Source organism: Giraffa tippelskirchi, chromosome 13 (assembly GCF_054371585.1).
Source record: "Giraffa tippelskirchi isolate mGirTip1 chromosome 13, T2T-mGirTip1v1.2.pri, whole genome shotgun sequence".
Lineage (NCBI taxonomy): Eukaryota > Metazoa > Chordata > Mammalia > Artiodactyla > Giraffidae > Giraffa > Giraffa tippelskirchi.
In genome coordinates, this window is record NC_137287.1 from 54714547 (window position 1) to 54738025 (window position 23479).

General features: G+C 40.6%; 1 protein-coding gene across 24 annotated transcripts in view; it reads left to right on the forward strand.

Moving 5' to 3' along the window:
* TASP1 (taspase 1) overlaps nucleotides 1-23479 on the forward strand; it is a 253393-nt gene that overhangs the window by 216039 nt on the left and 13875 nt on the right. For 18 of the 24 annotated variants that reach the window (XR_014073024.1, XR_014073023.1, XR_014073019.1 and 15 more), the window contains one exon: nucleotides 9720-9793. Coding sequence is in view for 13 of the 24 variants with exons in the window: in XM_081556535.1 (XP_081412661.1) it covers nucleotides 9720-9793 (74 nt within the window). In the remaining 11 variants the exon portion in view is untranslated. Of the gene's footprint in view, nucleotides 1-9719; nucleotides 9794-10475; nucleotides 10593-16496; nucleotides 16568-23479 lie in introns of all 24 variants that reach the window. The other 6 variants (XR_014073014.1, XR_014073022.1, XR_014073018.1 and 3 more) reach the window with 2 other exon arrangements.

Genomic DNA, 23479 nt, shown 5'->3' on the forward strand with positions numbered 1-23479 from the left:
CTTAAAAAACAAACAAGATGGGTAGGAAATGTTGGATAATGATGAGTGTCCAGGAACAAGGAGATTTGGAGACAGTTTAAACGTATCCCAGAAGACAGCCTTTGCAAACAGCCTTGTAAAAGGACAATTTGGACGTGAATGTGTTTGCAACACCCATCCCACCACCTCCCACCCTCTAGATCAGGAGATGCTGGCAAAGCCCAGCCTACAAATCACCGCTTTAACGCAAAGCAAATGCTTGTCCCTGGAATGAAATAGCTGAAAATAATTAATTTTCTCTCTGCTTTTAGGGGAATAAAACCAATATATTTTTACCTGCTAATGTACAATTCCATGTGTTTTCCAGGCCTCTACACAAGTACTTTTTTGAGGCTGCTGTGTATAGTATAATATGATTAATAATTGTGTAAACAAAGGCACATCAAGCCTTCCAGTGGAAAATACTAGTTCTTTTCCATTTTAAGCTTATGAGTCAATACAAGTAATTAGAATATATGCAAATATATAGCATGAACAACCAATCACACTGTATGGGTGCATTTTTTCCCTTGTAGCCTACCTCTCCATGCTGGTGGGAACCTGACAGATCCTGTGAAGTGCAGGGGTCTTACCTTAGAGTGGTTAATAGGAAGCCGTAGTATGAGGAGCAACGTGAAACAAACTCCTTATATTTGAGGAAAACCTTAAGCAATTCAGGATAGTAGGCATAGGGGCTAGTAGGGGTGAAAAGGCTGCCTGTTCAGCCAATAATCTTTCCACCAAGCCTGTCTGTTGGAGTTCTCCTTCCTAAATAGATGGAAGGCTCACAGTTCAGTGTAAGGCTGGTCATCTGAGGAGCACATGTGATAATTGTTCCTGTCCCATCAAGTCACCTTCGCCTCACCCAGAGAGTAATAACTTCAGGTTCTCTGCTGTCCAGGAGTATGTTCATGGTGCGGATAATTAAATTTTGTACATATTATTTCTGCTTGACCAGCTACTTTTTCCCCTGGTTTTTCATCTTTATTGTGAAATGTTTTATGTATTTTTAAAAGAAGAATGTAATAACTTTGTAAGTTATAAAGATTATAATAAAATGAACACCTGTGGACCCACCACCCAGCTTAAGAAACTGCCCATTACCCTTATCTTTGAAGCCCACACATGGGCCTGTCTGAACTTTATATAAATGGTGTAGCAGGTGTTTTGTCCTCTGAGAATTTCTAAAGTTTCTTACATGATTACTTGAAAGGGTAATGAGTTGCTTTATCATTTTAGACTTTGCTCTCTCAAATCAACTGTTCTTCAGCTACCAATTAGAACTGAAATGTGGTATTCTCTCCCATTTCTTTCCAAAACAAGCCATGTTCTTTATCGAGTGCCCTTCTTGTCACTGTTATGAAAACTTACCATGACTTAAAAAATATTAGATTGATGCTTCCTGGAATATTAAAAAGATAAAAGGTCATTTTACTGTAAATTAAAATTCCAACTGCCTTTTGGTTTTACTGGCATTAAAATTTTGGTGAGCACATATAAACACATGTACTTCAAAGGACCTTCGTTCTCCGGGCCTGGCAGTATCACTTATTTCCATTTCATGGCACATGCCACCACGGGCACTTGTGACCAGGCAGTCTGCCGGGCTCACATGACCATAAAAATAACCCTCAAAAAGAAGGCAAATTAGTTATTAGACCGGTAGTGGGGAAAGAAGTACTTATGGTTGGTTTTCTGATGTTAATACCTGTCTTAAAAATGTAACAAAAATTTTGTTCTGTAAGCAAGGCCAGTATCATGGTTGGAAACATTTCTTTCGCACCTCCGCAATGTTTTGGGATTGTTTCATCTTTACTGTAGTCTTAAGAGATAGGCTGGCATTTTGGTTCTTATTTAAGGATCAGATGGAAAGGAGCAAATTAAATAACTTATTCCTAGATGCAAAGTGAATAAGGCAGACATGATATTTAAAAACTTTTCAGCAACTGAGTTGCATTAACCTATGGAGGTGATGCTCCACAGTTTGTATTTTTCAGAAGTGGTTTTCATTTTTAAAGGACAAATATGTTGACCACCAGTAGCTATCCTTTGCTTTATCACAGAACTTTTCTACTATTAAATATTGCTAATTTACTTTAAAGCATTGGAAATAGATTTATTTTTCCCTCCGTCATGAGTAGTGTACTTCTAGCAATAATCTAAACATACAGTGTCTTTTCAAAATTTTCCACCTGAAATAAAGAATACAAAGACTTAAAATTTTAGTGAATATATAATTTTTATTACTTTGGTTCTCCTAAAACTCTCAGAAAAACATTTTGAAAGATTTTTATAGTCAGTTTTTATCCTCTCAGAGGGTAATAGAGATCACCTTAGCATGAAATAAAGCCTAAAAAGATATTTGTTAAATGAATGAAATCATGTTTCAGTATAACTTGTTTCACCAAATGCTTTCCTTTTCAGCAGAGAATTTCCAAGTTCCAGCCATTGGCCCCTTATTTCCGGTAGTTTCTAATACAATAAAATGATAAAACAGGAAGAGAATTGAATAATATCCTTCGGGGCTTGTTTTACTCTTTGATCCACATCCCTCTCTTCCTTTTTCAGTCAACATCTTTCTTTAGTCTTGAACAAATGAAGTGAGCCTTGAAAAGAGAGAGGAATTATTTTCTTGGCTTGGCATAGATGGAGTTCTATAGAACTCCAGCCCCATAGTTCCCAAGACAGTTCAGTGGTGAAACGCTTTCAAGGAAGCAAGCCAACTCAAGGCTACTTCATGGTCATCATGGGACATGCATTTTATGAATCTTAAGGATTCCATGTCAGGACAGGAAAGCATCCTTGAATGAACTGCCTACTGGGTTATAAAGAACCTCACTACCAGGGGGGACATCTATAGAGATAAGATGAGATTATTCTATTTACAGTTCCTCTTCCTTCCCATTTTAAAAAATGACTTTATCTTTATTCAATAAGGAGTAACTTAAACACTGTGCAAAATGTCCTAGGGTAAGCCATTTGACCTAAGGCTAAGGAGCGGCAGCTGACTTGGCAACTGCCCAGCCCAAGATGGTTCTGATTTTAGAGTTCTGTTTCCTTTGCAAGAAAGTCTGGGATATGAAGCCAGGCAGAAGGGTTTTAAATGGGTGTGGGAGCCAGTGCAACTGAGGGTTGTTAACAACAACTGGAGAACAATTTAAAAAAAAAAAGGTAGCTGAGGGCTTCTTTCTGGTCAGAAAAGAGAATCTGTTTCAATAGAAAAAACTTGCTCTCAACCCTGGCAAGGAAACTGTTTCACTTAAACATGATGACATGTGAATCATTTTGAAAGTTAAGGAGGTATTCTAAGGGGAGCATCACTGAAGGGGTGGTTTATATTCCTTGTGTTAACCAGGGAAAGTGCTGACTTAACCATCACTAAAAGGCAAGTCCTGCACTGGGGCTGAAGGCTGTCTCATGCAGTGGAGGGCCCTAAGCTGTAGGCGGGCTGCTCTTGGATGTTATACCACAGGTGAATTTGTCTGTTCCAATGCATTCAGAGCAACTTTTCAGACAGTCTGGCCTCTGAGATTATGTACAAATTCATTCCAACTGTCCCCAGAAGGCCATTAGCTTGTCTTCCTTGAGGAGCATATGAACAGGACGTCCCCACCTCATCCATTCTCCAGCAATGGAACAGGATCAGTAGTGTTGACCTTTCTTCACATCGTGCTATTTTGCTGGGATGTGTTTGAAGTCATTTGGTGGAGAAGAATCCTACCGAATCCCTGTGTCCATCTTTCATAGCTTAAACCCGTTCAGGAAGGTAGCTTGGCTTTAGGTGTTCTTAGCGGTTTCTAATGAAGGTCTTTTCATCACCTAGGCATTTCCAGGAGTCTTCAGATGCGAAGAGCTGACTCACTGGATAGGACCGTGATGCTGGGAAAGATTGGGGGCAGGAGGAGAAGGCGACAGAGGACGAGATGGTTGGATGGCATCACTGACTCAATGGACATGAGTTTGAACAAACTCTGGGAGATAGTAAAGGACAGGGAAGCCTGGCATGCTGCAGTTCATGGGGTTGCAAAGAGTCAGATGCGGCTGAGTGGCTGAACAATAACACCATCCCTTGGGCTTTGGCCTTCTAAAATACAAAAGCTTTATTCATATCAGTAGTTGAGGTGTGAAACCACAGGAGCATGATCCTTACCAAGAGGCCAGAGTCTTCTTTAAATGGAAATCAGGTTGAGCTTGACCACACCAAAAATGCTGTTTCAGACAGCACATTCTCAGTGTGCTCAAACGTGCCACTCCAGGCCACTCATTAACCCTGCACATTGCTGGCGTTCATGGTCCCCTACATGTAATAAGAACACATGGAAAACTCCTGGTAGTTGGATATAGCATCTGCCCAATTAGTTGTATTGTTATTAGAATCATTTTTAATGCTATTACCATAAAGTGCAATTTTTTAGTGTAGAAGACAATTTAGTCCCTAAAATCCAGAAATAAGTTATAGACTTCTCAGTATCACCAGTGGTAAGAAATACAGCTCCTTTACTGTGTAGGACTTAAATCTTTGTCTTTCCTTCTATGTAATTGAGTTTGTTACATTACTGCTTCTGTCTTATGTTTTGGTCTTCTGGCTGCCAGGCAGGTAGGATCTTATTTCCCTGACCAGGGATCAAACATGCACCCACTTCACTGGAAGGCGGAGTCGTAGCTGCTGGATGTGTGGTGAAAAGTAGGTTGCCCCCCCCTCAGCTTCCTGAATCACCAGTTGCCTCTCTCATGATAAACACTGTTGCTGGTTCCTCTGATGTTCTTCCAGAGAGATCCCATGTGTTTACAAACATGAGTCATCCATGGTGCCCTTTAATTATCTTTCACAGAAATGAGAAGTGTCATCTTTTTCTATCTTTATTCACCTTGTCTTTTCTTTTAGATAAACTGTATATTTTGTAGATGAGTATTTTTTTCCAAACTGTAGCATGTCACATTAATGAGGTCTAATTTAGTGAGTTAAGAGGAGCAGAATCTTTTCACTGTAGCACATAGAATATAAAGAGCCCACAGAATAGAAAGAACCCACGTACTCAGTGACAGTGTAGGGGGCTTTTTTGTTTTGCTTTGGTTTTACTGTGGTTACTGGCAAAACGTTTGAAAAAACACTTAGTGTAGATGGTTCCATATCGTCCCCATAGAGCTTTCTCTTTTTTAATTACTGCATAGTATTCCATTGAATAGGGTACTGTAGTTGTTCATATCAGAGAAGGCAATGGCACCCCACTCCAGTACTCTTGCCTGGAGAATCTCATGGACAGAGGAGCCTGGTAGGCTACAGTCCATGGGGTCGCTAAGAGTCGGTCACGACTGAGCGACTTCACTTTCACTTTTCACTTTCATGCAGTGGAGAAGGAAATGGCAACCCACTCCAGTGTTCTTGCCTGCAGAATCCCAGGGACAGAGGAGCCTGGTGGGCTGCTGTCTATGGGATCGCACAGAGTCGGACATGACAGACGCGACTTAGCAGCAGCAGCAGCAGTTGTTCATATAAGCTCCCACCAAAAGGCAACCATGCTATTAATATTTCCTGTTTCTTCCTAATTAAAATTACTTCAGTGAATATCTGTGTAAAGATGTTATTTTGTACATACAAAGGCATATCTGTACTCTCAATACCTAAAAGTAGAATTGCTAGGTCGAAGTGTATGTCATTTTGATAAAAGGAGTCTATCCTTATTATTTGCAGATTTGTATTTGTGAATCTTCTTGCTTGATGAAATTTACTTGTAATTGAAAGACCAGTGCTCCCAGCACTTTCCTAGTCATTTGTATGCATGAGCAGAGTGGGGGTAAATTTGAGCTGGAAAAGGAGCAGAACTTATGGAGTCAGGAGATGACAACTGATAAAAAGAGAATAAGGGACAGCATTGCTGTGAGGCTGAAAGCCAAAGAAATTTGTGGGCAGATCATCCAGGGTCAAGAAAGTGTTGAGCTCTTCTTGGCTAGTGTATTATTATAAAGAAATATTGCATAAAATTAATTATCTATAAGAAGTATATGTTACAGGGGCTTTGCTCATAGCTCAGTCAGTAAAGAACACACCTGCAGTGCAGGAATCAGCCTGCAATGCAGGAGAGCTGGGTTTGATTCCTGGGTCCAGAGGATCCCCTGGAGAAGGAAATGGCAACCCACTCCAGTATTCTTGCCTGGAGAATCCCATGGACAGAGGAACCTGGTGGGCTACAGTCCATGGGGTCCTAAGAGTCAGACATGACTTAGTGATTAAACGACTGTATGTTATGTAAGATGTCTCTAAACAGAAAATACACATCAAATAAGGTTACTTCTTGAAAATGTGACCAGAGGCTTGCAGGATCTTAACCTTGTATTTCCTTTGGGAGCAATGGCTCAGTGTTTGCTAATTCAGTGTTCATGGCAAACTTGCAGACCATAACTACCACAAATTACAAGAATGTATTTCCAAATGGTCATACTCCCACCATTATTTTATGAGAGGGTTACCTCCCTTCTCTGAGCCCCAGTTCCCCATCCAGGCTTTGCTGAGTTCTGCCATGAAAAGTAATGCAGATGAAAGATTGTCACTGTGAGTTCCTCTCCTGCCTTCCTGAAGTCGTCCAGCAAGAAATAATTTGTTAAATTATTATTAATAGTGTATTAAATTATTGAGTTAAGATATACACTAAAATACACTAAAATAAATAAGATTTCTTTTCAAAAGCATTTTATAATTTAAATAGTAGACAATTCCTGCTGACTGTCTCAAGCTATCCTGAACTAGTAACTGATTTGAATTGTTGTTATTAAAAAGAGTGTGTCAGGGACTTCTCTGGCAGTCCAATGGTTAAGACTCCATGCTCCTACTGCATGGGGCACAGATTCCATCCCTGGTTGGGTAACTAAGATCCCATATGCCACGAGGTCGGGCAAAAAAAAAAAAAAATGTTAATAAATGCACCTCCTTTTTTTGTTTACTTGTGAAAAGAGTGAAGGAAGACTGAATTTCTAGACATTGAGTTACTTTAAGAACTCCTAAACTCTATATCTGGACACTTTATTGATAACCTTTCAATAGAAAAATATTTAATGTAGCCAATCATTATACCCAGTTTATCCTGCTTTGTAAGTCTCAATTTTTTTGTGTTACATTTCCTTAAAGCAGGCTGTATTTTCAGAGAGAATAATGTAGTTTGAAATCATCAAAGTTGTGCCTTAAAAAATAATGTGCAGTGTTTTTATCCTTTACTTTCATGATTAAATTGACTATATTTCCATATTTTTTTTCTTGGCTAATTCATGAGCAGTTACCACCTTAGCTTTTGGGGAATAAAGAGAGGTCACAGTGTTGGAAATACCTGAATTTTGTATTTAAATATAATTGCATTGGCACTACACTAGGGAAGTTTGGTAAGACTTGAATGCCTTTGCTCTATTAGGCAATTTAGAATATCCCAGACCTTGCTCTGGACGTCAGGCTGTTTGAAGTTCAAAGCAGATGTGTGAGGAAGAAAAACATCTGGTGAAGAGAGCTTGCTTCATTGCCTGACGCTGTTTTCTTGCACTTGTAGGCGGAGCGTCTACAGAACAGTTGGCAGGTTTGAGAACTAGTTAATGATGAGGGAGTGAGCCGCTATCTGAGGAGCTCAGAGCTGCCTCTCATGCCTCTGCCTTCGGCAAAGCCTTCAGAGTCAGGACCGCGGAGCCCACAGTTGTATCTCAGGCCACACACTGTCTTCAGGCTTAATTAGCTCAGAGAGGGAAATGGATGGCTCAGGACCCGGAGGCTTGGTGTTGAGCGAGGCAGTTTTATTACCCGGGACTTGTGAAATTTTTGTGAAGTGCATCAAAGTTTTAAAAATGCCTTTAAAACAGCATAGAATTTTGAAAGTAAGTACCTGAAGGTGACAGAGTTTTGTGTGTATCTCAGTATTTTTCTTTCTATAACTTTTAAGATATAATTTCAAGTTTATGCAGACGTTTTGAGAATAGAACGGGGACACCTGTGATTTTTTAACCCACATTTGCTCTTTGTTTTCATTTCTCCCATTTGTTTTTCCATCTTTACTTTTCCCTTCCATCCCTCTTCCCTTTATACACACATACATTTAAACGTGTACCTTTTTTTTCTTAATGACTTGAGAGCAAGGTGAAGAGATTGAGTCTTTACTCTTAATACTTCAGTGCATATTTCTTAAGAACAAGGTTCTTCTAAGTAATCATAGTATAGTTATCAAAATCACAGAGTTTAATATTGATACCACACTATTATCTAATCCACAGTCCATTTTCAAAGTCCATCACTTATCTCAGGAATGTCCCTTCAAACACCTCCTACCCCTATCCAGGCTCCATCCCAGAAGGACACATTGCCTTTAGTTGTCATATTGTCTTTGTCTTCTTTCTGTCTTTCTTTACTTTTGGACATGCTGCGCAGCTCATGGGATCTTTGTTCCCTGACCAGGATTGAACCTGGGCCCTTAGCAGTGAAAGCACAGAGTCTTAACCCTGGACCACTAGGGAATTCCCTGGGATGCATTCATCGCCTTTAAATGGGGACAGTTTCTCAACTTTGTATTTTTTTACTTGACATCTTTTGAAGAGTTCAAGTCAGTTTATTTATTAGTGTTCCTATATCAGATTTGTGTGGTGTTTCCTCCTGCAATTCTGATTCTGTGTTTTTGGCGGGAACACTGCAGAAGTGATGGTGAGTCTCAGGTTGTCTGATCCGGAGACACGTTGTGTTGATTTGCCTCTTAATCAGTGATATTAGCTTCCATCACTTGATTAAAGTGAGGTCCCCTAGGTTTCTCCACAGTGAACTTACCCTTTGCCCCTTTGTATTTCGTAAGAATTTTCTGGAGAGATTCCATTGAGACTGTGTAAAAAGCATACTCCTTTTCAAATTTTCCAAGTTTTTGAAAGTGTGATGCTTTTCTAACTCTGTTATTTCTTCTGTATTTATTAGGTGGCATTCAGCTGCAAGGAAGTACTTTCTCTTCTCTTCATTTTACTTATTCCTATTGGTTTGTATTAGTTAGACAGGCTGGGACCTGGGACCTAGGTCTTGTATGGGCTCGTTGATTTTAATTTTGTTCAGTGATGATAATTCTTTACTGTTACTATTTATCCTGATACTTAGATTGACACAGATATGACCAGTGGGGGTCTCTTCAGGCTGATCTGTGGGTCCTTTCCATAAGCCTTCATCATTCTTTGAGGACTTCCTTATCTTCTAGCACAAAAAGATGTTCCAGATTCGTTTAATATTTTCTCTGCCCAGGCCCTGGAAACATTTCTCTAAGGAACCCTGGTTCCTTTTCATAGAGAATGATATTTAAAAAACCTTGACCTAGGGAGTGTGTGTGTATATGTGTTTTAAAGGAAACTACGTTATGGAATATTACGTTTGCTAAATCATTGTATACTGTGTGCATGAGTGTATGTGCATGTGTGCATGTGTGTGTGTTTAATGTTACAAGTTTCAAACAGAGGAGCATTTATTTTACATGTAATAATCATAAGTTTTGACAAGAAAGAAATACATTTTTCATTTCGCAGTAAATGGCATCACACAGTTTTGAGTACTAAATCATCTTGACATTTATGAAGGAGCGAATGGAAAGTCGGGAGCCGAGTGTGTTAAATATAAACCTATCTTTAACTGTTCTATTCAAAAGCAGAGATTTATTTTCCATCTGCGATCTGAATGTGCCTATTTGTATTCCCTTCCCTGGCAGTGGAGTTTCTGTGGAGCCACACGACCGAGAGCATGTGTGTTGGATACATGTCCGCCCAGGATGGGAAGGCCAAGGTAAGCGGGGAGAACTGGGTGGGAAGGGTAGGAGGGGGCGGGAGGGGAATGACCAGAAAGTCGTACAGGCAGCGCGGGAACCTCTAACTGGCCAGGTGGACACAGAGAATTTTTTTCAGCTTCTCTTGGGTGGTAGCTCTGTGATCTTTATGAGAATCTGATAAAGAACAGTTACCGATCCCAAAGAAAAACAGCAGATCTTTTTTGCTTTTGATGATGGGGCAGAGGAAATTAGGAAAAACCTGTTTTTTCACCTTGTTCTTCTTTGTCTGTTGTGAATAAGAAGAAACTGGGACTGGGGAAAAGAAAGTGGGTAATCAGTTGACGGGGCTGGGTGATTTTGCAGGGAGGATGGGAAGACCTAAAGGAAGCTAAAGCCAAGTTAGCTGGGACCTGTACACGCCCTGCATGTGTGAGGGCAGAGGGCTGCCTGTCTCGTGGGCCGGGTGGTCTGACACAGCATCCTCAGGGCAGAGTCAAAGATCTGCGCCCTGTGTGCTGTGTGCCCGGCCCCGCGCCCCACTGTCCCCCAGGGGTTACAGCATCGCAGAGAATGCCCACGTGGCTCCTCTTGAGTTGCCTGGCCTCCCCGCCCTCACAGCAGGTGAGCCTGGGAGTCAGAAGCATCATTTGTGGATTTATTTTATACCGGCCTCCTGTTCTTGTTCATAAAATTTTTTAGAAACAGCTGTGGCCTACGATGTTTACTTGGCATTAAAGTACCTCAATTACAAAGCTGTGAAGCTGGGCAGCCTCTGTTCCAAAGGACATGATTTATTTTACACATTTGGAAAAGCAAGTAAGGAAACTTCTGATGTATTTTATATAGGTGGCATCATTAACAAATTAAGGTGACACATAAGAAAGAATAGTTTCTTGCTTCTTTGTCATGGAACACCCATCCAGGCGGGCCTCTGAATATTATCCAGCAAGCTGGTAGCATCACAGGGCTTTGTGAGGACAGCGTGTGTTTGTGACAGTATTACAGAGATCACCCCACCTTTGTCTCTCCCCTGCCTAATACAGTATTTGGATTGTATCCATATATTTATTTCATATACAGGAAGATTGTTTTGTTCCATAGTACAAAGAGAATTGAATTATAATGGCTCATTTTAAAAAGATGATGAGTTTAGAGCAACACTAAAATAATTTTTTGTGTTGATGGAAATGTTTTGTATTTATATTGTGCTGTCCAATAAGATAGTCACTAGATACAGATGGCCTTGAGCACTTGAATGTGGCTGGTATGCTTGAGGAACAGAATTTAAAATTTTATGTAAATAGCCATGTGTGACTAGTGGCTACCATATTGAACAGAATGGGTATAAAGAATGAGTGGAAACTAGCACAACATTGTAAAGCAATTCTCTTCCAATTAAAAATAAAGGAAAAAATGAGTGGAAAAGTGACTTTAAATATTTTCAAACATTCAAAAAGAAAACATTCTTTTCTTCCCAATGGCAAAAACAGTTGTTATTATTATTATTTTATAATAAGCCTGGTAAGCCACAAAAATTCTTAACTGGCTTGCGGCCCGTTAAGGTTCTCCCGCCCCTGACACGTAGAATCTGAGCTAAGATTGCTTCTTAACAACATCAACAAAAAGAACTGGAAGAGGTGGACTTCAGTACTGAAGCCTGTCTGGTGGGGACGGTCATGTTATTAAGCCCTGTATGTGGACTGTTATCCCTGTTATCCTGTTATAATGTCCCTGTTGTCCCTGCGGTGGCCCCTGAAGACACCTTGCTATTTAACATGAAACATGGGAGGAAAGAGCATGGAGAGTCATGCCTCGAGCCCAGAGATGTTTGGCTTCCAGTTGTATTGCGTGACATCTGGTGGACGTGGTTTTCATAATGTTGGTAAATTCTGCCGCTGGTGGTATTGATGGGCCAACAGATAGGGCTGCGGCTTTCGCCTCACTTGTCAGTGTGTTTGAGCTTCCTTGCTGAGAGTTCACGCCTTTCCCTTTCTTCCTCCCGGGGACCCCCGAGCAAAAAACAAAGAAAAAAACCTGAAACACTAAAGCTTTGGTTGTTGAATTCTATTGATCAAAAAAAAAAAAAAAGCAAAAAAACAAACAGAGAAACCAACAAAACCAAAAAATATCTCTTCTGTCATAAAGCCTGGAATTTTATTGTATTGCAAGTATGACAAAATTATAGATGAGAGATTGAGCTCAAAAGAGAAAAGAGGGGCTATAGCAAAGTTTATATTCTTTTCAAAAGAGAAAGCCTTTGGCCTACCCGCCCTGGTTTCCTTATTTCTATGAGAGAATTATTGAATTAGTGGCATACCCATTCAGCATGATGACTGTGAAACATGCTCTCATGTATGTTGCAAACTGTGGTGGCAAAATGACAAAGGACACATCTTTAAAAACTAAAAGAATAGCCATAGTATTTTTTTTAATTTAAAAGCAACTTGTGAAAAAAAAAATTTTTTTTTTTAATTTACTCTGCCTTCCAAAAATTACCTCCTTTCTGCTTGTTACCAAATTCAGAAACTAAAGTCACTTGGCCATTCAAACATTTTATATAAGCTAACTACATTTAATCCAAGTTAAGACCTTGAATTAAAGTTCACCCAAAATGGTACTATTTAGAAAAGGCTGGATAATAACTAATACCGTTAAAACAAGAATCCATATGTAATTTGAACAAATAGGAGTAAGTTCTTTTATAAGTTTCTTTTTTAATAGAATGTTTTTGCAGTTATATACCTTAATTTAATTTCTAAATCCCTACTGTTGCATAAGTTAAAGAGATTTCTTTTTAACTGAACCAAAATTAGGGCACTAATACCAGTTGAATTTAAAAATCAAATTGCCAGTATCCTAGCCAAGATAGCAGACAGTTAATGAATGGTTTTTAATAAACACCCAGTGTACGTGGACTATTGTAATAAAAACAGATGTTAAAATTGGCATGGAACTTATTCGGGAATAATAAGTGAAACCTAGGGTTTTTTTATGATGTAGAGGTCATTTTTTTTTTATAACATAATGAAAATACTGTTATAAAAATTCATCCTTGAGGAGGAGCAAGCTATTTTATGGTCTTAAGGTGTTGCCCCAAGGTTCTTATTAGTTTCAGGGAAAAATAATCAGTATATAATGGAAAAACCAGGCAACAACTTGACCACGTGATCAAAATTAATGTCACCAGCGAGGGACAGATGGACATCATGTGCCTCTGGATGTGAGAACCTGAGAAAGACATAGCATCTCTTTTGCAGTATCCCATCTGGAAGTGTACCACCTGAACCTAATCACAAGGAAACATTAGAGAAATCAAAATGAAGATCATTCTTGGAATAAAGAAAAGGGGATTATATTCATCAAAAATGTCAATGTCATAAAAGACAAAGGCTGAGGAAATGTCCCAGATTAAATAATATTAAAGGGCAGTGACAACTAGCATATGTGGTAACTGATCCTATGCTGGACCCTGAATGGTAGGGAAAAAACCCTAAAAATGGATTCTTAGGTCAGTGAACAAAAGGGGATATAGGTAGTAGAAGATGTTATCATTTTAAAATATGTTTGTACTGTAGTATGTAGGGAAATATTCTTACCCTTAGGGAATATAAACTCAAGTATTTAGGAGTAAAGGGCCATAATTATACAATGTCTTCTCAGTGGTTCAGAAAATATTGTTATGTGGACGGATGGACAGACAGGTGTGTATGTGTTGCTCCGTTGCTCAGTTGTTTCTGACTCTTGTGTGATCCCATTTTGACTGCAGCTCACTAGGCTCCTCTGTCCATGGGATGTTTTTCCGGGCAAGAATACAGGAGTGGATTGCCATTTCTTTCTCCAGGGGATCTTCCCCACCCAGGGGTCATACCCACGTCTCTTGTATTAGCAGGTGGGTTCTTTACCACTGTGCCATGTGGGAAGCCCTGGATAGACAGATAGCAGGTCACAAAGCAAATGGAGTAAAATGTTAGCAATAGGTGAACCTGCGTGAAGGAGGTGTGGGGTGTTCCTTGAACTATTCTGTATATTTTGAAATTATTTTCAAATAAAAAGTTTTAAAAAATATCACCCTTGGATATTATGGCACATTTGATTAGTATTGCAGTTAAACAAGTATCGGAATGGGTACAGCACTAGGCTGCCAGAGCCTGGGTCCACCTCCACTTCTTGCAGGCTGTATGATTCTGTGTGGTCCCTCTCTCTCTCTGGATTTCAGAGGCCTCACAAGTAAAATCAGAAGAAGAAAACCTGACTCTGCCCTAAGTCCTTCCTGGGTCAAACTTGATAAGAACAAGGAAACAAAATCTTATGTCTGAATACAGATGAGTTAAGTCCTTCATTTATTATGGATATTGTATACATTATGGCCCTTCATTCCAGATACTTGTTTGCCACATGCAAAATTCTAAATTCTACATTCCAGATTAATAAGCATATATGTTGCTATTCAGTTTTTGGTAGGATTTTTGCAACCCCAAATTTAGTATCTACTATGATTTGTTTTTATGATGATGGTTTCTGGGTCTTTTAAAAATCTCAGTAAATGTCTGTGTAGAAGGGATAGCACAGATAAATTTCTGAGAGTTTTTTACTAGGCTTAACTTGCCTCTCAAGGAAAGGTATGGAGGAAGACTTAAACATAAATATGAGGTACTCAAGAGGGGGACTTCTAGGTGGCTCAGTGGTAAAAAATCCACCTGCCAATGCAGGAGACACGGGTTCGATCCCTGAGTCGGGAAGACCCCCCCTGGAGAAGGAAATGTCAACCCACTCCAGTACTCTCGCCTGGGAAATCCCGTGAACAGAGGGGCCTGGTGGACTACAGTCCGTAGGGTTGCAAAAGAGTCAGACATGACTTAACGACCAAACAACAACAACACAAGAGGGAGTTACCAAGAGAAGTGAGAAAAAGACTTCCTCTTCCAGTTAGGATGAAGAAAGTCAGAGGAGACTGTTGCTCCTACTCCCAATAATGAGAATGAGCTGGATACACTATAAAGTCATGGATTTTAAAAATTATCCAAAGAGCTGAGTATAGTAGAAAAATTTAAATGAACTAAACTTCAGAAAGAGAAAAGACTTTTCCTGGGAGAGAAAAAAGCTCTGACTGCTTCATTCCTGGCAGAGCAATAGGAGGAGGGTTTTTAAGAGATGTCAGCAAGGCCGTGTATAAAGAGGCAGTGTGATACAATAAGAGAACAGGCTTCGGAGTTAGCCAGAGGTGAATTTCACTCCTGAGGCTCCTGCTTTATAACCTGGGACAGGTTACAACGCTAACCCTTGGTTTCCTTATCTTTAAAATGGGACTACTACTGATGCTTTCATAGTATTCTGAATATTAATTGAAAATATAACCACAAGGCATATAATAGAGCTGTTTATACATATGTTATGATGGGTAATGGTGGTGCTGGGAGGACCAAGTGACGGCAGAAGTGGTAAGAGTCTCTCAGGGCTGGTGCCTTGCAGCTCCGCAGCCTCATTTACACTAACTGTACTTCCAAAGGTACCATCCACATCTCCTACCACAAGATTGATGCTTCCTAGGTTTTCACGCTGATCCCCTGGTGGAGATGGTGAGGCTTATTCTTTTTTGACAAAACGTAATTCTATCATAAACCAACCGACAAGTGAATTCAGAGATTTCAGAAGAGGAAAAAGAAAATTGTTTGAAGCTACAAGAATAGACACACACATATACACACACACCCAACCCTGCAATTCAGGCCAGTATGGTGGTAATGGAGCCCTTTTATAAAGCTTTCTAACTGGACGTCTACCAACCTGACAGCCTTACAAACTTAGGTTTTGAAATGAAACCTAGGTTGCCTGCAGCATTCCAGTTAAGCTCACCTAACTGAATAATTTTACTTTTAAAAGTAAGAAAGAAGAATATTCTTTACTGGCTACTGTTGAGTGTATCTTGGGTGAATGCAGGCAACCTTCTCAGATTCCCCCGAGCTCTAGACAGTGGAACATCTTTAGGTGGGTTGACCATGAATTCTTAAAAGGGACTTCAGTTCCATGGTAGTGGCCAGTGACATTCAGCCACTGGGTGGATTTATTGGACCATATTTTAGATTTATGAAGAACCACTTAGATACAAGTTGGCCTTGGTCTAAGCCAAATATTAACTGCTTTTGATAGTCTAGTCCCCATATTACTCAACAACTGAAGGAGTCTGATCCCTGGCAGGAAGCCATCTGCCCTGGGATGGTGTTAGGCGCCGCCAGCAAGCTCTGTACTAGGAAAACATCCCAGACAGCTACATTTCGCAAGTGCACTTATGGAGCAGAAGGGAAAGTGGCTAATCAGTGATTTTACTTGTACCTTCTAAGCTTGCCCAGAATTTCAAATATAGAAAGTTGTATTTCTTTTCCATGCTCTTAGGACTGCCAGGAGGATCCCATTGGGTCTATTTAGAAAGTCTTTTAGACAAACAGGAGAAGACTGTAGAAGGTTGAATATGTTAAAAACAAACTTTAAGACAGAAGTTGCCTCAGCCTCAAGTTTGCTTCTTAGAGTTGTTGTTAGCTTTATTTTTTTTGCCTAATTAGCCTTATGCCATCAGTTTCTTCCAAATGATTCATTTGACAAAGCTCCAAAGCAATAAATAGAATAAACACAAAGAGGGAATTCACCATGTTGGCAAGAGCGTAAATCTTCTCAGAGTTATTAACCGTATTTATCCAAATAAATCTCATTTTAATCATGGTGTAGGATTGGATCTCTGCAAAGATAAATATGTCTATCGCTTGGACTTGTAGACACTCCACGTTAGTTGCAAGGTGGTGAGTAAACCTTTTTTGTTTTTTATTATAGCAGCATGGAAAATAATGAAAACATTAATTTCCCTGCCTCTATGTACGTGCATAGTCATCAATTTACATAGTTCACATCAGGTGTGAATGCAACATTGGAATGTCACCTTGTTACCCTCTAGTACCCAACATTTTAGGTAAATGTGTACCTTCCCAAAGCAGACACATGCCTGCTGTTTACCCACAGGACAACACATAACTGTGAGAGGGAACTGAAACAGGCATTCACGAGAATTATTGGCCTTATTACTTACAGTGAGTAAGAAATGATTACAAGATGGTCTTTTCTTTCTCTTGGTTCAAAAGCAGTGGACAAATGATGAAAGAAATCTTTTCCTGTTTTTTTTCAATCCTAAAACAAAAAAGGCCATAATCTTGGTCATGCCATTCTTATTTCATGTTACCTTCCTAACTTAAAGCATGGCATTGGTTTCTTTGGTTGTAAATATTCAGTGGTACCCATTGGTTTTATGTTGTAAGAACTCTTATTACATTATTTTATTAAGAAGGTGAGTAGTGATGGGAACTGAATATACAGGCACGCAGTGTACTCGGAGGTTCTAATAGCCATGCAGGACCCTGTGTACATGGGCATTCATTCCATAGAGATGTCTTCTACGAGTGGCTCCATGTTGAAGTTGACCATGGAACTTCGAGGCCAGGTGGTTGTTTGGATATACTTTTTATCCTCACTGTCCCTCCTTCCCTGTAATCTGCAGATTTAAACTCAAAAGCTGGCTTCAGCAACACATCACTTCTTTTAAAAAGTTGAAAATATGACCTAAAAAATTTTGAACTTATAAAAAATAGAAATTTTGTATAAAAATTTTATAAAAGATTTAAATGTTTTAAGTTTTGTGTGAAAGTACAGTTTTCTTCCTCCTGACTTGTTTTCTCATAAGAGTACGTTTAGCCACACAGGGACCCACTCCCTACATAGCCATGATTAGCTGGTCCCAAGTGGTGGCCACCCTGTTTGGTGGGGCCTGGACATTCCACTCTGCCAGTCCTATGCCTGGCCTAGTTCACTCACAGACATCGGAAACTGACCAATGTTGTAGATTTTGAACCATAAGTGAAGTCTAACTGCTAGAATACATTTTTATTTTAGTACCATTCATTCAAATAATATAGTTTCTGTCTTTTTAAAAGACTTCATCTTGGAGTGTCCATTCTGTCTAACCCTAAGGATTAAAATTCTTCTCTGCTGATTATTATGTATAATTTTTTATGTCTTGTAAGTAAAGCAGTGCTGTAAATTGGTGAAATTTTAACATTTTAGTAATAACTAATTGAGACATGTGGATATGGTTGAGCTACTCTTTCTATTTACATTCCTTTCAAATACTTCTGTGGTACATATGGCGATTTACTTTTATGCTCTTGAGCTGTCATCACTGTACTGTACATGTTTGGACTGTCCTGTCTGCTGCAGTGTTGAAGAGATGAAAAGAAATGTAGAATGAGGGTTGTATTAACACTTTGTTATTAGGAAATGCTCAAAGTACTTGGAAACAGCTTTTTCTTCACTTGAAAATTAATTGTATTTTAAATGTGCTTCCTATAAGGGATAAAAAGCCCAATAATCCCCTGACTTCTTCCATTGATAGGTCTTGTGTATATTATGGTAAAATTCTGAACAGTTAGAACCTGCTCCGTTAAAAATGGAAGATCTTGGCAAAACAAGCTCTAACTAGGCAGTTAGTAATAAGCCCCAGTAGCCCCTGAATAAAACATGCTTCCAACCCAAATTCCTATAAACTTCTAAAGCCAGTTCAGACAGGAAGGACCTGGTCTTTAATGTGATAACCTCTTAGGTACAAGTTCCTGAGTCTTGCAATTTATGTTTCTGTTCAGTAGGCCATACATAATTTGGGGCAGAAAAGAAATAAATACAATCTATAAAGTTTTCACCATCAAAGATGACAGAAATCCATTTCTTTTTAATCTCAGTTAACCAGTAGTAGAGCTAATCTGGGATTTATTACCGTATTTAATAATGATTAACTAGGAAGGAAGCCTTGATTCTTTGGTTTTGAGATTTTAGCTATTAAAAAAACTCAGTTTACTTAGGAGTAGAATTTTGATGAAACATAGCAGCTCATTTTTTAAAATGAAATATTTATTAAACAAATACTGTTGAGTGCCCATTATATTCAGGTACTTTCCTGGGAACATAGTAGTGAACAAAAAAGCCAAGAATCCTTGTACTCCTGGACCTACACACTAGTGGGGAAAATACTAAACAAGATAAATAAGACACAGATTATGTTTGTGGTAAGTGCTAGAAAGACATGTCAAGCTGGGAGGATTTTAAGAAGTATGAGGTTTCCAATGCGAGGTGGGTCTCACTGAGAAAGTGACAGTTGAATAAAGTCTTGGGAGGTTTATGGAAGCAAGGCAAGAACACACCAGGTATGAAGAACAGCAAGAGCAGAGGCCTTCGGGCAGGAGTGAGCATTCCGGATGTGATGGAGGGACAGTGACAAGCTCGGTCTTAGTGGGTCAGAGTGAAAAATGGGGGACTAGACCTTGTGGGTTGTTATCAGTCATAGTTAGGATTTGGGCTCTTCCCCTGAGATGGGAGCCATTGGAGGCTAGTGAGCAAAGAACTGAGAATGTATGACTCACGTTTGAAGAGGTGACTCCAGCTGCTTTCTGAGAGTGAGCCAATGGGGAAGCCTGTTGCCACTCGTTTGAGCAAGCGTGATGAGCTAGACTAGAACATAAGCTGTGCGCAGGCGGTGAGCGCCAGCTGGCTTCTGCATCCATTTTAAGATGAAGCCAGCAGGGTCTGCCACTGGGCTGGATGGAGGTATGAGGGAACCGGAGAAGGCAGCGCTGAGAATGGAGCTGCCATTTACCGAGGTGAGGAGCGAGGAAGCAGGCCTGAAGGTGTCAGGAGAGAGGACCAAACTGGAGATGCCTATCTGAGAATCTCAGCATATAAATGCTAAAAACAAACAAACAAAACAAAACTGCAGGGATAGATGAGATCACTAAGAGAGACCAAAGCCAGGAGAGAAGAGTTCTGAGGAGTTCCTGTGTTCGTAAGTCAGAGAAGTGAGGGCCCTAGCACAGGAGACTGAGAAATGGCCATACAGGTTGGTGGAGAACTAGGGGAGTGTCATAGAAACCAAGGAGGGAAAGTCTCAATATTTCAAGGTGAAGAGGATGATTCAGCTTTATCAGATCCTGCAGTCTGGGCCCATGAAGTTAGGTCTGAGAACAGACCGTTGGATTTAGCATTTGGAAGGCATTGCTCACCTTGGGAAAGAGCCATTTCAGTGCAGTGGTCAAGGCAAAAAACCTGAGTGGAGAGGGTTTAGAGAGAATGGAAGGACAGAATCTGAGGAAATAGGAATAGGCAAGTCTTCTAAAGAACTTTGCTGTGAATGAAAAGACATGAAGTGGCAGCTGGACGGTGAGTTGGGTCTGGAGAATTATTCTCTGTCCTCTTTCTCCAGTGTAACCAGGGGCTTCACTTCATGTCTGGAACACTTCACAGATGTTCTTCTACAAAATGAGTTGAGGAGGAGTGGCCCGACTCTTGAGTCCTGGGGTACCCCAACACTGAGTGGTTGGGGAGGTGAGGGAAAACCAGCAAAGGGAACTGAGGTCTCAGTGTTAGGGCAGAAGAGAAGGGAGGTTCCCGTACACTTTTTATAGGAGTTTGGGCACAGATGGTATTGAAGGGTGGCTTCTGTTGACATCTAGGATGAGCTGGCTTATGGCATCCACAGTTTACTTTATTGGAGGATGTCTGACCTTCACATGCTCACGTGCCCACCCGGCTCTAAGAAACAGACTGGGCTGACATTCGACCAGGCTCCTTTTTTTCCAGAGAGCCACTCCTGGGACCAGCAGAAGCCAGCCTGGGAAGCCCTGCCATCTCTCATTCCAACATTTTCATAGTTCTTTGGTGTCACATGGGTCAGATCAATAAGTCAGGAAGCAGATGGTTTTGATGAGGAGAATTTTCTTCAAAGAGTTTGTTGGTGGTTTTTATTTTTGCCACTCCCTAATTCCTCACTGACAGATCAACTGAAATTCTCAGGAAATAGTTCCATTAGACAGTTCCATTCACTATGATAGTAGTTTTATGATAGTTTCAACATTAGCCTTTCATTTCTTTTCAAATACAAGATAGTCTTTTCAAGCTATAGTAAAAAAAAAAAAAAAAAATCCATGTTATCTGTCAGCTTACCAAGCAGAAGACTGTAACTGACATTCTGGGTTTTCACTCACTACAAGTCATCCAGATGCTGAGACTTCCCTAGCAGGTTTTCCAAGAAGAGGCCACCTGGTTGTCTTTACCGAGGAAATGGTGGCCCAGAGATTCCTCTGACAGAAGCAGAGATAACCCCCCAGCCTCCATGCTGCCCGGGGGCCTGCCAGGCGTGGCTGCATCTCCTCTGCTCAGCTCAGCACCTCCTGCTCCCATTGGAAGAAATATCTGCAATACGAAGTCACTCATGTGAGGCCCCACTCATGTGAGGTCGAGCCAAGATTCAGGCCAGAGAGTCTGAACCCCAGAACTAAAGCTTCTCACCAGGTAGTTGTCAGGAGAGGCCCAAGCTGGAGATGTATATTTGGGAATCTCAGCATATAAGTGCTTTCATAAAACAAAGGACTGGATGAGATTACTAAGGGAGTGACCACAGATGAGAGAAAACGGGCCTGAGTCCTGGGGAGCTCCTGTGCCATTAGCTCGGGGACATTTGGGGGCCTGCAAAGGGGACTGAGAAGTTGTGGCCACAGAGGTTGAGGAGAAACAGGTGAGTTTGGGGTCCTGGAAACCAAGGAGAGGGGTATATCAAGGAGAAGATGCTGTCGATGGGTCCTGTGTGGACAGTATAGTTATTTTGTTCATTCTTTCTCGGCAATGCTCAGGAGTAGACTGGGGACACAGTCATGCCTCCCGCAGTGGGTCTCCAGCAGTAAGAAAGGACACATATTAATTCCTCAATAGGTTATGTTGCCACATTAAACACCAGCTAAATCACTCTGCTCGGAGAAGGCAATGGCAACCTACTCCAGTACTCTTGCCTGGAAAATCCCATGGACGGAGGAGCCTGGTAGGCTGCAGTCCATGGGGTCGCTAGGAGTTGGACACGACTGAGCGACTTCATTTTCACTTTTCACTTTCCACTTTCATGCATTGGAGAAGGAAATGGCAACCCACTCCAGTACTCTTGCCTGGAGAATCTCAGGGATGGGGGAGCCTGGTGGGCTGCCATCTATGGGATCACACAGAGTCAGACACGACTGAAGTGACTTAGCAGCAGCAAATCACTCTGCTACATAATTAAGAAAATACAGAAAAATGACAGAAGAAAAAGAAAGGTGATTCTGGCCCTGAATGAATCCTTCTGGAGTATAGTGAACACCCCACATTAACCACTGTCAACATGTTAATATATTTCCTTCAGCTTCCGTGGCTGTGGTTTTGTTTTTTTACACAGTTGTGATTGTTTGGACTATGTGGAATGACATGTTCTGATTTCTTCTTTTTTTTAAGAATTTTTAACAGAGAAGTAGTCATGTTCCTATTTGAACATTTGAAAAAGAATGAAGACTATTTTAAAAATCAGAGTAAAGGTCTCTAGAGTCTCAGAATGCACAGTTAACATGATGGTGTCAGCAGTTTCCATGTCGTCTGTATGATGTGTCTACTGTCCCTTTTCCCTGACTGCCTCCCTCTTTATCCAAGAGGTAACCTAAGGTAGGCTTTCTTCCTGCAGACTTGGGGGTTCAAATACTAGGTGTGGAAATCCAGCCTCCTGGCCCCCACCCTCAGATATTCTGATGTAGGTGGCCCTGACACCACTGTCTAAGAGGTCCACTCTTAAGTTGCTGCTGCTGCTGCTAAGTCACTTCAGTCGTGTCCGACTCTGTGCGACCCCACAGACGGTAGCCCACCAGGCTTCTCCATCCCTGGGATTCTCCAGGCAAGAATACTGGAGTGGGTTGCCATTTCCTTCTCCAGTGCATGAAAGTGAAAAGTGAAAGTGAAGTTGCTCAGTCGTGTCCGACTCTTAGCGACCCCATGGATTGTAGCCTACCAGGCTCCTCCGTCCATGGGATTTTCCAGGCAAGAGTACTGGAGTGGGGTGCCATTGCCTTCTCCGACTCTTAAGTTAGGCTGGGTCTAAAGGAAAGGCAGTACAACTCCTGGGACCAATTGGGATTTCAATTACTTCTTAGAAGCACTGTTTTTTGTTTTTTTTTTTTTTAATCTATAACTGAATTCTAGGAAAATTTAAACATGTGGGTTTTTTTTTTAAAAAATTTAAACAGCCTTTAGAGAGCTGTTCTAATGCAAAACTGTCTAAAATGTTCAAATCAGAAAGAACCCCCGATATAACTGAGTAAAAATTTTCATTTTGAGCTACAAAGATACTGAAACCTAGAGATCTAGTGACCCTACCCCCTGCCCCAGTCCATCCTCGGCAGAGTTAAGTCTCAAATCCTGTTCTCTGAATCCCAGAATCAAACTGAAATTTGTTGGTAAAATGTGTGGCGGCAGCTTTTCTGAGCAAGCCCTATTTCACCCTGAAAAACTACTTAGTCATAAACCTCCTGTAGTGAGAGTTGTGTCTCTTCACAGAGCCTAATTTAGAATCCTTCATGGTAAGGCTTTGTGGGAGTAAAGAGAGCCCTAAATTTGGAGTCCAAAGGCTTTCATTCAAGGCTCAGTTTTTCCACTTCCTCTAGGACCGTAAGCAAACCACATAACCATTCTGAGCCTGGCTTTCTTTCCACCTGAAAAATAGATATAGTATACATCTTTCTACCTGAGAGCTATTTTGAGGTGGTCTCATCAATGCAAAGGCACTATGGAAACTAAAGCATTATGCAAATCTAAGGACTTCATATTTT